This window comes from Labrus bergylta, chromosome 12 (assembly GCF_963930695.1).
Source record: "Labrus bergylta chromosome 12, fLabBer1.1, whole genome shotgun sequence".
NCBI lineage: Eukaryota > Metazoa > Chordata > Actinopteri > Labriformes > Labridae > Labrus > Labrus bergylta.
Window position 1 is genome coordinate 1,398,603 of NC_089206.1, and position 16,894 is coordinate 1,415,496.

The window sequence follows — 16,894 nt, forward strand, 5'->3', positions numbered from 1 at the left end:
AGGGGACGGTAACAGCTAAGTATGGAAGTTGAAAGTGTTGTTGGGTACTTTGAAGGGTCTTCTTCCAGCTCTGTGTGTGGAGGAGGGGGTGACGCTGTGGAGACCCCCGGGGACTCTCTGACGTCATAGCTCTGGACTGTTTGAGGTCAAAGGTCAACCACAGGACAGAAGGATCATGTGTGACTCACAAAGACAGCTTTGTTTCCTCTGTGTCAAACTTCAATCTATGCTCCTCTAATGTACAGCTTTCTTCTTCTTCTTCTTCTTCTTCTTCTTCTTCTTCTTCTTCATTCTTCTTCTTCTTCTTCTTCTTCTTCTTCTTCTTCTTCTTCTTCTTCTTCTTCTTCTTCTTCTTCTTCTTCTTCTTCTTCTTCTTCTTCTTCTTCTTCTTCTTCTTCTTCTCTTCTTCTTCTTCTTCTTCTTCTTCTTCTTCTTCTTCTTCTTCTTCTTCTTCTTCTTCTTCTTCTTCTTCTTCTTCTTCTGTACCTTTAAATATGTAAATGAGCTGTGTCTGACCACGCCCCCTCTCTGGAAGGGCTTGGGTGTACTCGGTCTTTCTCGCTCCATGTCCTATTGTTTACGGTGAGAAGGCAGACTCAGAGGGCAGAACAAACACCTAGCTGTGGGAGTGTCACCCACCTGGGGGAGGGGCTACTGCCCTTTGTGATGTCATGAAGGGAAAATCTCCAAACTGCCTGTTTGAGCACACATTTTCTGAAAAGTGGAGCAGGCAGAAGACGGAGAGGATGGACTTTTCTCATTATTGGGGGGTTTGTAGACAGACTAGAGACACATGTTAGAGGAACATGGAGAAGAGGATTTTGATGTGACCTTTAATAACAGTTTGAGTTGTCTAGCTTTTGATCATCAGCACCAGAATAAAACTTTCATATTCACTGTGCTGCAGCTTGAGGTGAAGGTCAGGTGTTCAACATATTAACTCACAGAAAATCACGTTTAATAATGGGACACATTTTCAGTGAATCATCAAACAGCAGAGTGAAGCCAGATTCTTTTTTATTGTTTCTTTACCTTCAGGAGTTCAAACACACGACTAAATATTCAGCTGACTCCTCTGTGTGATCATTTCATGCTACATTTTCTCGTCTCCGAGTGTTTTAATCGTGAAACATTCACCAAATAGACAGGACGACTGAAATTAAATCTGGAAGCTTGTCAGATCTTAAATTCAGTGCGTTTGAGGAGAAAGAAAGATGAAGTTACGGCACTTTGCACATCTCCATTATGAAGAGCAGACGGTTTAGAAAGAAAAGAAAAAAAAGAGAGATTAAAAATCACTCTTTGGAGTCAGATTGTAGTTCTCGTAATCTGTCTTTTCTCAAGATCGACTTATGAAGGTCTCTGCCTCATCTCAAAGGCATTTTGACTCAGACTGGGAGGACTCCAGGTTTTAAATCAAGACCGCAACTGATAGGATATTGTTCCAAGTCATTACTCTGAGTAGAATGAAAACACCTCTTTTTAAAAGATCAAAATAACTTTAATTCATGTTTAGTTTGATTTTTATTCCCCTGGTAACAGATGCAACCTTCTCGGTGTTACGTTCTAAGTGAGGGATGATTTTTCAGAGATATTTATGGTCTTGGTCTTGGTCTTTACTCGGCCCCGACCCCTAAATGTTTTGGTCTTGTCTCTGTCTTGGAGTACTCTGGTCTTGGGTTTGTCTTGGTCTTGACTACACTACTTTGGAGAGTTTAAACGAGAGGGTTCATTCTGAAATAAGTGAAAATTCTTTCTAAAAATTCAGATTATTTAAGTTTTAATGAAGAGACGTGGAGTTGTTCTGTTTCCTGTTGGACAGGCGGGTGACAAACACCAGCAGTTAGCTTGTTCTAAATTATCATTTTTTCTTTACAACAAATGTTAAGTTATCAGGTAGCTCGCAGTAAACGTTCACACTACATCCTGCAGTGAGTGAGAGCTTCTGGCGGCGATGAGCCCAGGAGGAGGGGGAGGGGCTCAGTTTGAACATTTTCTTTACAAGCCGTCACAAACATTTTTGCTGACTCCACCTTTAAATTATTCCCCCCCCCCCCCCCCCCCATGACCGTCTGATGGAGGACGCGTTGATCTGCTTCACCCTGACACATCCCAGCTTCCGTCCACATTACCTCCAACGTTGTTTATTTTCAGAACACATAAAAAAAATGTGACTAACAGTACAAACATTTGTCCAATAACAGCAGAGACTTACATTAAAGTAGAACAAAAAACAAAGCTATGAAAAAAAAAGTATCTGTTATGAATAAGGCCATCGATAAAGTTATGTACTACAACAAGAACATGTCGTCATCGTCTACGGTGTGTTTCAATGACTTACAAACATGTCAAAGAATGACACGTGACAGCGGTCTCAGGTTAGATCCACGACGTACAATATGAGTTTTAAGATCGGGGATGGAAAGAGGGAGAAGGGGGGGAGGGGAGGGGGACACCTGTCTTACATTCCCAGAAAGGAATATTTAGATTCAGTGGAAGTCTGACTCGTTGCTCCCACTTTGTTTCAAACTAAAATCAGTAATCAGAGCAGACTCGATGGGTCCGGCTACATGTAGAGGACAGTCAGAGCTCACAGTGTTTGGATCGCCCGGCGCCCCATGAGGAACCAGTTTTATTTGGGGCTGGGGGGGCAGATTAAGGGCCTCTGGTATGAAAACAGTGCATGTGCTTTAAAAACAGACGGTTCCAGAAGACTGAACGTACAAAAATATCACCTGTGATTTGGCAGCTTGTAACTGTTTTTGCACGTTTTTTTTTGCCAAACACCTGACATCAACTTCAAGGTTTTAAGCCACTTTGCTGGAATTTTTAAGAAGTGCACATTTAAGAAAGCCTGCAATGTGAACACAGTGAGGTGGAGAGGGGAGGGAGAGCCCTTTTTCTCTACTGGTGTGGCTTCAGCACACAAATTAAAATCTGGTTGTAATCGTTGAGTGACACGAGGGGAAACAAGCGTGCAAAGACTGACAGGCGGCGAAAACAAAGAAAAGGGAAAAACAGGACAAAAAAAGAAATCAGAATGGAGTGTGGGGGAGGGGGGGGACGTGATAAAACAGTAGCATAACATTTACAAAAGCTCTTCTGAAGCTGAACAGGACAAAAATCAACAAGGTGTTCTTGGTGGGGAAAAAGGCAGAGAGAAGACCCGGCTGTCACGTCGTCCCAGAAGGAAGCCTGCGTTTTTCGTAAAAATCGAGGAGTTCCAAGGACATTTTAGTGCATGACTTACAAAGTTCAAAGTTCACTGACTTCTTATTAAACGGAGCAGAAGGCGCGTCGAGATATCAGAATGTTAAACTATGATACCACTGCATCAAAACTACAAGTCCAAGGCACCTGATATTGGTTCATTTCAATCATGCAGTCAAACTCGTGCACAGTCTGAACTGCACAAACACATCGGCAACTTTCAAGTTCCTACAATGCTGCCCGTGCTTTTGTGAAAGTTGGACAAAGTCTCTCTAATGCAGCCGTCAAATGGAATAGATGAACTTCTGTACTTTTTAAAATACTATTGGTCAATAAAATAACTTTTATTTTATTCTTTTTAAAACTGGTGGTGTTGAAATGTATTGAATATTTGGACGTCACTGAGCAGAGACGTGGACGAGAGCTTAATTACACGTTTGCACGGTTGTAACAGTTGTTGCTACCCACATGGAGTGACATTAAAACATCTTTTTTAGGATGAAGATGCAGGGTAAACTCAGAGCCCAGAAACACTTTCAGCGAGCTGACTCACAGCGTTACTGGAGGGATTCTGGAAGCCCGCTGCATCGAGGCAGACACATGTCATCCTCTCAGAAAAAACACAATCGGTAGTTAGCGTTAATAAAAGTGAGAGCAGCTAACAGAAAAACTTCAATGCACCTCAGAATTTGGATCAAAATGAAGCGACACTTTGTTTTATTTGGGAATGTTTGGACTTCCTTGGACTCGCTCGTGTGCCTGCGTCTTCCTCTTAAAGAGTCAGAGTCAGCGTCAGCAGGCGAGGCACAGAAACAACCAATCAGGGTTGGTCTGGGACGAAGTGATGATGCGTGACAGGCGGGTCTTCAGAGGAGGTTCTTCATGTTTGATTTGTTTTCAAACTGATTATTAAACACACACATAACCACACACACACACACACGTTACACACAGTCAGAGAACATCACCGTGTTTTCACACTGAAGTCCATTACAAAAACCAGATTGGTACTGCACGGTCTGGTTTAGGGAGGGGCGGGGTTACAGGCAAGGGAGGGGGGGGGGGTTCTTACAGAGTGACAGGAGAGTTTGAAGAAGAGGCAGTGACCGAGGCGTCGTCGATTATCGTTAAAAAGGTGTTTCAGGAGAGGAGGGGCTGAGGGATGGAGGAGGAAGTCCAGCAGGTTGGGGGGGGGGGGGGGGGGGGGGGGGGTGGGGACGACCCACAGTCGAGATCACGTTTGGTGCTGGGTATAAAACCAAAGTGGCCGTCTTGGCTTGATGAGAGATCTCGAGGCGGGGTTGAAGACCACGGCGTCTGAGTGAAAGCTTCTCGCTGTCTCGAATATTAAAACTCCTCCTGCTCCTCAGCGTCCGGTATCACGAAACCATCCTGAGAGAGAGAGAGAGAGAGAGATGAGTCTGCATTTCATTTATTCATCAAGCTCTTCATCTCTTTGGAGCCAGAAACCAAAAAAATCAGACAAGGACGAGTGAGCGATGGTTAGAAGTCTAAAAGCCGTGCACGCCTAAATCACTCGGTACGTTTACTCGTTAAAGATCGATTCATCGCGTTAGGACAGAAGAGATCCACGGATTCTAATCGCTTGAAAAAGTGGAATTTCTCGAAGTTGGACTAAAGCATCTTGATAACGCAGCTGGGGGTCGAGGGTTGAGGCGTTCTGAGCGCCCTCCACAGTTCCTGCGCCTGGCATAAATACAAGGAAAACAAGACGCTGTAATCAACATGGCGAGCACTAGAGTGAGAGACTAACATGTGTGAACAGACGAGGAGACACGTCTCATGTTGTCAGCTGGAAAGTTTTACACATTTTCACCGTTTAAAGAAACAACCAGTTTGCCTCCAGTTAATTTTTTTGACGTTATAGGTCAACCCGAAGAAGGTCCAACAGTAATGAGCTGAACGGGGGAATATCGCCACCTGCTGACGTGGAGTCAGACATACTTCTCTCTAGAAATCTATTCTTCCCTGGGAGCTTCTAAAATCTGGGATAAGGACAACATCTGATTAAATTCTTAATTTTTTGCACTATTCACCACTGCACTGTTTCATATTTAGTCATGTAAATATTAGTCTTTTCTTATTCTGTTTATTGTTGATATTTAATGTTGTACCTGTACATAAGAGAGCACAGTTCACCAAAGTTAAATTCCTTGTGTGTGTAAACATACCTGGACAATAAATCTGATTCTGATTGAGCGAGAACCGAAGCTCAACTTAAGCGTGCAGGTAAACGTACCGAGTGTGGAATAACTACTGGATTTAAAAAGACACTGAAAGGGGATGATGTCGTCTTCTTCTTCTGTAAGGAAAATCTAAAGCATCAAATCTTTACAGGAACTTTTCAAAGAGCAATTTATTTCTTCCTAAGAATTTATTTCTAGGACACTAAAGTTAAAACACTCAGTTCAATCAATCGATGCTAACAAGTATAAATACGATTTTTGCAGCTCTTACTCGGGTTAGTTACGTATTAGGTTTTGTTAAGGGTCATTTATTAGTGTGATTGGGTGTTTATTAAGGGGGTGTGGCCACATGGAAACAGACAGTGACACTCATGGTTCATATAAACACCTTGTTAGCTCATCAGACAAGAATCCCGGCCTGAGCTCAGCGACTTTTAGTTTGTCTCCTGCAGGTTCAACGACAGACAGAAAGTGCGAGTGTAGGCTTTAGTGCAGTTTAACGATCACAACACAGCTCCTCATCTAAAGCCTTCCTTAGAGTTCAGTACATCACAGTTTAGATCTGGTTTTCTGCATACAGGTCACGGGAGGGGTCAGTACAGTTATCACACCCACAGTCAGCGTTCAGCCTCAGTGAGGGAGCCGCATGCCATTCCTCTGCAGGAATTCACAACGGCATCAGCAGTTGTTAAGAGCAGAACAAATGGGCTTTAATCCAGTACTGAGCTAAGAACAGATCACAACATTTTGTTTAGAGGGGGAGGGGGGGGGTTAAAGATAAGGCCGGTAGTTCCCCACAAACTGTAAACTCTTAAAGATTGTTTACAGATTGATCTGTGTTTAAAAACATTATTTTTTTAGATGAAATTAAAGGAAGAATGTGCAACTTTCTGATCCAGTAGGCGTCGCCCTTGAGCTCCAGCATGAAACCAAAACAAACTTCCTGTTAGGGCACGCCTCCTCCATACTGCGGACAAAATTGCCCTTTGCTCGATGTGATGCCTGTGGCCTGCATTGTTGTGTTAGCATGCTAATGTTAGCGCTCTTTAGTTAGCTCGTAGCTTCACATTGTTGTGTTGGCATGCTAATGTTAGCGCTCTTTAGTTAGCTCGTAGCTTCACATTGTTGTGTTATCATGCTAATGTTAGCGCTCTTTAGTTAGCTCGTAGCTTCACATTTCATGTAAACTGACACAGAATGAGCGTGATCTAAAAACTCTTACTAACATCCAAATAATCAGTGAGTATGTTCTTCTTCTTCTCTCTAGTTCTTGACTAAAACAGCTTTTATACACAAGGGGAGGAGCCGGCCGTCCCGTCCATGTAAACACGGCGCTGACAACAACACAGCCAGCGGGACTCGAGCTTCTCCCTCATTGTAGACAGTCAGGACTCAGAGACACATTTACACAGGACAGACTTTATGATTTATTGATGTGGAACATGTCGCACACTCTTCCTTTAAGACGTCATTCTAAATAATGTTCTGTTTGAAAAACATGATTAATAAATTATTTTATTGAGTCATTTTTTTTTTTTTCTTCTTTGTAACTTTCATCATTGAAATAAACCATCAACTTGTCGCTCTACAGAATAAACTTCAGCATCACTTCACTCTCCTAACAGCGTTAGCTCGTCTTATTAAAAACAGGTTTCAGACTCACGTCTGTGGCGTAGAGGATGTCGATGATCCTCTGCAGTGTCGGGTCGCCCTCTCCTTCCTTCTCCTGGCAGATCAGCTCGATGTTCCTCAGCTTACCGAAATAAAAATCTCTCTCCTTCTCCATGTCCTGAATGGTCGACTTCAGCATGTCCATCTTGGAAGAAAGTAAAGAAGTTTTGTCTCCACTCCTCCATGACGACACAAACACTAATGACTGTCACGTTAGAATATTTGCTAGCTGCTGTTATGCGTTATGCTAACCTCGTTCATAAGCTCCGCCCTCTCCTCGTCGCCTCCTCCCATCCCCGGCTTCCTCGCGCTGACGTTAGACAACTTGGGCGCTACCTTGGCGACAGGCGGCCTCTGAGGAGCTGAGGACACAACAAATAAAGACGTTCATAAACAAGTCCCAAAGCAGTTTGAACCGGTCCGACCCAGCAGACTAACCACAGCTCTGACCTTGACTGAGGGCCTTCTTGGGTGGTTTGTTGAGCGCTGACGGGGAGGGTCCTTGGGGCATGGCGTCCTGGCCCTGCCTCGCCTCCACCGGGTCGTACTCCTTTCCATCGTAGTTGGCGTCAAAGAACTTCTTGAACCACTGGACGAACTCAAAGTTGTCCTGGAACTTCCCCTTCACCAGTTTGTCTACTGGAATGATCTGGAAGAACACGCAGAGAGGGAGAGTAAAGACCAGGATGTGCGGGCGTGCATCGTGTTTAACAAGCTTTCATTTCTCTGTTATGAGTTCTTCTGTCTGGTGTCATGACATGTTCAGGATCACTGTCACTACAGGGCATACACTCATCTCTACAATCAACCCTTTTAAGGACCTGGCACTGCTTCATAAAACAAAACCTGAAACTATTCATTCTGCATTAACTGAAGAAGCTGTTGACACATAATTGACTTTAAAGTTGACACAGAAAACTTGTTAGGATGCGGTTCAGTTGCTTATTTAAACAACGAGCAGTTACAGGAACTCCTGAGGGAAAACCTTAACGCTCCACAATGTTCACCAGTTGTTCAATAAAACAACAACTGCCCTCCTCGGTGCATTAAACACAAATCTGTCCAGAATAAGAAGCGTCAGCGTTAAAACAAAAAGAAACAAGCTCAGCAGTGAACACGATTAATCAGCAGTGGAGGAAGCCGACATTATCGGACAATACTCGCTCACAAAGCTCCAACGAGGCCAAAGTCCGGCCTGCCGACACAATGCCGGGGTTTATAACTCTGAAGGGCAGCACACTGATGTGCCAAACATGTTCGAGTGTCTGTAACACACGTCGCACTGTGCAGGCGCTTCAGACACAGAAGCACACATCTGCAGTAAAGAGTTAAAAGAGCCGGACAGCAGGAAGGAAGCTGCCCCATGAATAAGTTATAGGAGCTCCGTCGATAGTCCTGCAGGCTGCTGCATGTTCAGTCTAAATACAAATGATGACTAAGCTGCATCTGCCCGGCCCTGGATTAATGTGCGCTGGCCTTCTGACAACAAATACTGAGACAAGTTGTTCTGATCTGCAGAGGGTTCAAAATGATTTAACTTTAGAAGAGACTAAGAGGAAGAGACTGCTTTACAGGGCTGTCACGATACCACAATTGTATTCTTCCATATGATACTGGTAAAACTCAAACACTATCAATACTGTTTCCATACCACAGCAACAAAAACTGATGTCCTAGGCAGATGAAGAAAACAAGTTTAACATCTTTGAGAAGTGTCAGGATTTGGACCTGAATGGACCACAGCGACTCTCTCTCTTTTGCTTGAGGAAACTTTTGGTTCAAATTATGATTGAAGCTTTGGTACTTATCGATACTAAAATGGGAATATTTTATCGTTTTAAATCAAGTCAGATTTGAAAATGTTTTGATTTATAGCCTTTATTTCCTCTTATAGTTTAACATTGATAGACTTGTGAGAGAGAGAAGAGGGAAAGTGATGTGATAGAAAAGTGAAACTGTTAACCTAGAAGGACACATCAAAAGTCTCCCTGTGGGATCAACTGAGTGTCTCCTCTGATACACGCCTCTGTTTACGAGGCAGCAGCTGGACTTTGAGTATTTCAAATAAAACATTTGCTCATGCTAGGTGAACTAAACCCCGCCTGCGCCGACACACAAGTATTGAATTTGAATTTTGGGCACTGAATTTGAGTAATGTTTATTAAACAGACATACACTGAGGAAACTGAACAGAAGAGTAAAAGACGAGCTGACAAAGTGACTCATGATCAGATCAGCTCAGCTGGTTGGGAGGGGCTGACGCATCACGCAGCAGGAAGGAACAACAGATGATGTTACTATTAAAACATGACATGAAGCTCTGTTTGAACAATCAGCTGTGAATAGTTTCCTCTTCACATAGTATCACATCATATCAGTTTCAAACTCCTAAGGCTTCTAAGATCTGACACATTTGTTGTTGAAATTGTAATTTTGAAGCTACAACAACTCGAAGCTAGTCGTCCTTTAGTTTGAGATTTCACAGCTCATATACAATGCTGTATTTTCTTTAGGGTTTTTATGTTTGACGTTCCTCCAACAGCACTCTGCAGCTTTAAATATCACAAGGCAACATTTTTGGACTAAAGCAGCAAGTCAGTGAGATCATGAGGTGCAGATGATACATCACATTGTGAGCGAGCTCAACCTAATCTGTTGGAAAAGTTAACAGAACTGAATTTCATAACACATTTGAAGATTATTTTTTTACTTACTTTGTCAACTGCCATCTTTTTGAAGGACAGCTGCAGGAGCTTGTAATTATGGATGTATTCATGCTCCAGCTTGGCACCAAATTTAACTCTCTTCAGAGGCACTGAGTTGGGAAACAGCATGTCCATGAACTGGCAGTATGCACCACCTGGAGAAAAAAAAACACACAAAGTACCAAAAGTTTATATTTCATATATCAAGTCCTCTGATGTCTCAGATACAGGGAGGGGCTGAGTGTTTGCTGCATGTTTAAAATCAGGAAACGCCTTCAATGTAAAAGAAAACTTGGAACGAAGCAGCCATAATTCCAACTTTGAAACAACCCAAACCCTAATACCACTGAACACACATCATCAAGTGTCGTCTGATTTTTGTATTTAATAAAAAAGCTCAATGTGTAGCTGCACTCATCGTCCAAAAGAAATCTGAGAATGATCGTAGTGGTACATCCTTTACTGAGGACATTGACATGGACTTGAGTATCCCAGTTTGATTCGGGTTTTTGTGTTTGATCATGTACAAATTATATTCTGATTTCAGGAAAATCGGTATAAGCCCTTATCCTGACTTTTAGAAACCGGACGTTGCTAACCTGGTGAGCTCTGAAAGAAAATTGGACACTGTGTCATGTACACCCCTTACACGGTTTCTGACAGGAGCCGACTACCTGCGCAGGTGCGGCCTCAGCCAAGTGACGCATTAGCAAAACAAATATGGCGGCGGCAACACGAGCATCTTACTTCTAGCTACGAAGACAATGAGTTTTGTTTTTTAGTGATGAAAGAATGAAATATAATTGGAAGTTTAGATGAGAGAAAGCATTGAAATGATGACCTATTCAAATCTGTGGTGAACAGTCTGCAGGACGCCACAGTTTGTTTTGTTAAAAATAATCCTCACAGAGCCGGAATACTATTAGTTATAATGTATACAGGGATGAATAACCAGGTTTCTGTGTGTGCATGGAAACACCATATCCTGAATATGATCAAAACCAGGATGAGGCTCATAACCACACTCAGTCTGCAGATGAAAGGGGAACCAGACAATCGATGGTAAAAAGAAAATCCTTTACTTTTGTTAAAGGTACTTCCCCTTCAAAACACAAGATTTAGATATCATTTATTTTATATACCGCTGAAAGAAAACCCTTTTGATTAATATATCTTTCAACCGGGGATTAAAGGGACAAGCTCTGCAGGCATTCACTGCTCTGACACGCCTTTTATTACGCACCAAAAAAAAACTAAGAGTTGGATATTAACAAGCCAGAGAAAAAAATCTGCAAATGTACAATACCTGCATGCACATGTAGACATGTGTTTAATAACGGACTGAAGGATGTTGGCGGTTCAACAGAGTCAGGAAATAAGACGACATGTTCCTACAGGAGGCCTCCGTCACACGTTGTTAGATTTGATATTGTAAATACACTTTGTAGCTCTGTGACACTTCTCGTATACGTCAGATAAGGTCAACAAAAATGCTCTTTATATTTTGAGGCACTTTGTCTCCATTTATTGAAACTTTTGCAGATGCAGCTTCTCTTCAACTGCTTCACAGCCCGTCCTACACCGGCCACAGCTGATCCATCTTGCAGCACCAGCCTTGCAGGCTTTGCTTCATGCATTCATCAAAAAAAAGAGAAGCACCTAGAGGTCAGGGTTCAGGCTGCTTGTTACTGTCAAACTGTTCAGATCAGAACTCTTTCAAAGTTTTGAGAAATAGAAGGAGCCCTCTTCTTTGTCTTGTGTTTGCACTGAGATCTGAGGGCTGTCGTGGTTCTAAATTTATTGTTTGAAGGACTGTTTTGGGCTGACATTAGGTCCACCGTGGTTAGGTTAAGCAATCCCCAACTAGACCATTTAAATCTCGATTTTGGGCTTGATCCCTTGAAAATGGTCTACTGTGTTGTCAGCTTTAGACATCAGAGCAGGTACCCTACCAGTACAGGATGAACCCTGATTGATGAACATATGGGCAAATGAAGCACAGGAAATGGACATCTTTTAAGATCTTGATCATAGTTTATTTGATACATCCCTCACCTTCAGTATAGTTAACATAAAAACACGGTGCGCAGTTTTCTGGCTGTGATTAATTACAGCTACAAGTTTAATCAAAGCTGCACCTTTGATGAAACAAAGCATTTAACTTCAAGGATATGTTTCACTGTTTTCATGTGATAATAACAAAAGCTTCAGTGTTTTATTGTCACGTCAACACACTCAGCGACGCCTGCCCTACTGATCCCCAACACCACACAGTCGTGTTAAATATCATCATGCTTACATCGTTCCCCAACATGATCATCGGGCTGTTTCAGGACGTCTGACAACTATCTGTTTATTGAACAGATCTTACCTGAGCACAACATTTCTATCTTGGTGAGGTTCATCTGTAGAGACTCATTGATCCACTCCAACATGTCGTGGCGACTTAAATTATCGCTGGTCACTGAGGTCGAGTACACGTTCACAGCCATGGTCAGTCACCTGCGGACACAAAGCAGAGAAACATTAGTGTGAAGAAAGTTTTCTCTGTTGTTTTTAAAAAGGCAAATGTCACAATAAACTAGTTTGGTAATTTCCACATCAACAGGGAAGTTACTTTTCTCTTTTTATGCTTAATCTGAAGCTGCAGCTCAGTTTTTCTCATCATGATGAATCTGCTGAGAAGTTTCTTTAAGCTTTTTTGTATTTCAGATCGTATCGTTCAGTTTGCAAAGGTCAAACCAACTTTCCCCAGCAGCCCAAATCCTCAGACTGTTCAAGAGCACAAAAAACAACAGGAGCAAATAATCACATTTAGAAAGCGGAACTTTGTTGACTTCCTGAAAAATAAGAGGACCAATTGTTCAAGAACCAAACTAAAGTTACGTAACAGCTGAAACCTTTATTCACAGTTCATGCTCAGGCTCATCTCCAGAGCAGGCAGGGCAAGCTACTTCCTCAACAGCTGAAAGTAATACCTTGAGGCCTCAATTTATTCAAAACAGTGGTTTAATACGTCAAAACAAAATGAGCCTTATCGTTAGTGAACAATGAGTGGAATCATTTTACACGTTCTCTCGTTTCTTGTCTACACCTCAGGTGTGAAATTGCTTTGACTGAGTACCATCTCTGTTGGTTTGTTTATATCCTGATCATTTCCTGTATCTCAACATTATTTCAAACAGGAAAACCTGAATGAATTCGGATAAATTAATGCTTTAATGAATTATATGAGCGGCCTGTCATTCTACTAAAAATGTTAATCTTCGATATGATATTTTAAAATGATATTGACACCCGTTTCGATACCATGGCAACACCGAGGCCCCTAATATTAAGTAAGGCCCCGTGTCCACCTAGCTTTTTTCTGACCGGCAGCATCTTTTATTAAAGAGAGAGCATTCGCAGCATTGGAGTTTTTTTTTTTTTTTTTTTTTTTTTTTTTTAAAGTGCTTTTCTGGTTTTGGAAGAAACACATCTCACACACGTATTGTGTAAAATATGAAGAATAGCTGATAGAAATAAAAAGGGAATTACAGATGATTTGCACTCTTTAAAATGTTGTTAGTTAACTTTACTTCAGTTTGTTATCTTCATACTGAACAAGGTAATAATAACACAGCTTCACATCACAGATACTCTGGCTTTGGTACTGATTGTTGCTTCTATTTATATTTAATTCTGTCTATACTTCCTACAGCTGTGTTTAAAGGGCAACTGTAACAACCAGATCTCCCCCAGGACTAATTAACTATTTCTGATCCTGTAGACAAAAGGGGGGTTGACTGGTTGCTCACTGTGGTTGAGGTAGATGAGTAATTGTAAAATAAATAAATTACTGATTGTTCTTTTGGAAACAGGGATAAATATTATAAGGAGAGGAAACCAGGCACTCCAATCAATATTTATTTTTAAATGAGTAAGGAAATACTTAAAAGGCCTTCATTATTTTTATTTATATATATATATATATATATAACAGCTAAATAATTTAAAACGTAAAAGATATTTCTGATTTTACCATTTTCTGATATTGTGCAAGTCTAATGTTTACATAATAATGCAGACAGCATTTATCTGGTTTGAGTTTCTCTATTGTTCACATCACAAAATAAATACAGATAAAAAGTAAATCTCAATATCAGTTTTATCTAAAATCATGCAGCTCTAATTTGGATTCTAAATACTTACTGTAAATAAAACAATAACTAAAACCGTATATAATATATATCATTAGAATATATATTCATCTACTGTATTGTCTATTTTATATATTTGTGTTGTTTTTACATTTATAATTATTTAGATGTAAGAATGCAACATGGTGACCTGAAATATGGCTCTTGTATTAATGTATGAACCTTTTTATGATAAATCTTTAATTAAAACCTAATCATTAGATTGTCCAGTAATGAATGTGATGGTTTCTGTATCACTGTCCCGGCTGGATCAGTGAAACTGGGCCCGGTTAGAAACGGAGAAGCTAACGGTAGCGGCGGTTAGCCAACAGGCAGGCAACTCATGCTGCATTCACGTCCTGCTCGGACATCCCAATGGTCCAGCTGGAAACGCATGCCTGCACCTCGCAGGACAATGTAAGAATATGACAGACACACTTTGTATGCTGCTGAATTTTCCACCCACCCTTTAAAATCCTCTGCAGACACGAAAGAGCCAAACACTGGTCACAGGCCATATTAACGCAGGTAATGAAAATGCATCTTTTAGTGTTCATATATGTCTTTTGTAATGTCTTATCTGGACCGTGAGTCTGTATTTACTTAATACGAATTTAAGATACGTTTTTTTATGACAGATCTGTCCCCAGAAACAAGACTACCCGTTTTGAAACAGTTCTGCAAGGTGCATTTAATTACCGTTGTTCTGTGCCCAAGAGCTGTAAGTACTCATTAAGATAACAACATGACATTTGTAACATATATATACAGCTGCAGTCATTGTCAGCAACTAATACTGACAGCCTCTTCCCATGCTTTCAACAGTTAAAGTTGTGATTCCGACATAATTTCTGAAAATCACATTTTTCCGATTATTTTGGGAGAACTTGAACGCACGGTTAGCTGCCTGAATAGCTTAACTAGCTCAGCGATGTGGAGGCTACTCACACTAAACTGAACCGTTACCGACTGATAACCGGCACAAGTGGCGGAAACTTGACTGTTATTACCGTCAAAGATGTGGTATTAACTGAAAACGTTATTAATCACTGGCTAAACACGATCACCGGCTCATTTGTGACAGTTTTAGTCAGAGGCAGTGGGACGTTTCCCCCGCCCTGAACCGGAGCGAGCAGCCCGCTAGCTGCTGTTAGCTGCTGTTAGCTGCTGCTAGCTGCTGTTAGCTGCTGCTAGCTGCTGTTAGCTTCAGACAAACGAGACAAACTTCCAGACACGAGGAGTTTGAAACGTCACTTAAACTGATTTAAACTCACAAGTGGGACAAACAGTTAACGACTCCGAGGTGGGCTTAACTCGGATGCAAACGGCCACATCCCGGTGATGTTCCTGCTAATCAGCAGCTAGCCACAGCGGGGCTAACAGAGGCTCGCCGTTTTACACGCCGGTAAATACCGTTAAATGTCTCCGTGTGCAGGAGCCGGTCACCGTACCTGGAGTTGATTTGCCTTCACGGTGGGTTTATTTATGTCGGCTGTGACTCTGAGTTATAAAAAAAGACCTCTCGTTATTCGCCACTTCTGCTTTTCTTCCCTTCGTCTTGGCACTTCACGTTCACTCTACCGGCAGCGGAAGAACCGTTTTGATGACGTAACGGTTAACGCCTAGACGTAACGACAGCGTGATGAGCGTAACTATGGATACTATTACCAACCAACTGCATTTAAGCGAACGACCCCTTGCGGCTAATTATGAGGGACAAAAAAAAAAAAGACTAAAGTATAAATAAATAAATGTTGGGAGAAATGCATACAATGTGTAAATAAATGAATAATTAAATAAATGCATACAATAATGTATAAATAAATAAATAATTAATTAAATGCATACAATAATGTGTAAATAAATAAATAATTAAATAAATGCATACAATAATGTATAAATAAATGAATAATTAAATAAATGCATACAATAATGTATAAATAAATAAATAATTAATTAAATGCATACAATAATGTGTAAATAAATAAATAATTAAATAAATGCATACAATAATGTATAAATAAATAAATAAATAATTAAATAAATGCATACAATAATGTATAAATAATTAAATAAATGCATACAATAATGTATAAATAATTAAATAAATGCATACAATAATGTATAAATAAATAGATAATTAAATAAATGCATACAATAATGTATATATAAATGCTGGAAACAATACATCAATGAATAAATAATAAATACACTTTGTTAATGAAAAAGGCTATTTATATATTTTTACATGTATTTATTCATTTATTAGTGTATTTCTATAGTTATATATGTATCAATGCATACATTTCCACATTAATCGAGTGATTAATTTATTTCCAAAAATTGACCAATCCTACTTCATTAATTTTAGGACGGCCCACTTAATTTACATATTTACTTTTTCTTGTACAACATGGACACAAAAATACATTAAAAAAATATAAATTTTTACATGAATTGTTGCATTTATTTATATATATATTTATTTATGTATTTATATATTTACTGATGCATTTAATGAATTATTTATTTATTTATACATTATTGTATGCATTTCTCCCAACATTTATTTATTTATACTTCAGTCATTTTTTGTCCCTCATACTAATAGGATTACTTTACAGTAAATAGAAAGTGTCAATCCTATCACTAAACCTATTTGTTAATTTATTACGTATTTAAACATCTATTTTTAAAGGTGCTTTATAAATTAAGTTATTTTTATTTAATTATTATTGAATAAAATCTGATTACAAAAATACTTTATGAAAGGTGTATCAGGAGAGGTCAAGAACCAAACTGGCTTAAACAAGGGAAATTAATGAAAATGAAAATAAAATGAATAATAAATAATAATAATAATAAAATAATTTAATTTATTTATTATTATTAATAATTTATTATTAAATTAAATTCATTTAAT

The 16,894-nt window shown here is 40.0% G+C and overlaps 1 protein-coding gene across 3 annotated transcripts; it reads right to left on the reverse strand.

Moving 5' to 3' along the window:
• Nucleotides 1–1,000: 1,000 nt before the first annotated feature.
• Nucleotides 1,001–15,581, reverse strand: mapre1b (microtubule-associated protein, RP/EB family, member 1b). 3 transcript variants are annotated; one of them, XM_065961114.1, is made up of 8 exons: nt 15,423–15,581; nt 12,165–12,295; nt 9,803–9,948; nt 7,539–7,737; nt 7,341–7,450; nt 7,081–7,233; nt 5,806–5,863; nt 1,001–4,602 (listed from the first exon to the last, which is right to left on the reverse strand). In XM_065961114.1, exons 2-7 carry the CDS (start codon nt 12,283–12,285, stop codon nt 5,852–5,854), a joined length of 741 nt encoding a protein of 246 aa, XP_065817186.1. In that variant the 5' UTR covers nt 12,286–12,295; nt 15,423–15,581; the 3' UTR covers nt 1,001–4,602; nt 5,806–5,851. The 3 variants fall into 3 exon arrangements, with proteins under 3 accessions (XP_065817186.1, XP_065817184.1, XP_065817185.1); XM_065961112.1 differs by lacking the exon at nt 5,806–5,863; XM_065961113.1 differs by lacking the exon at nt 5,806–5,863 and having other exon boundaries at nt 15,385–15,567.
• Nucleotides 15,582–16,894: the final 1,313 nt, after the last annotated feature.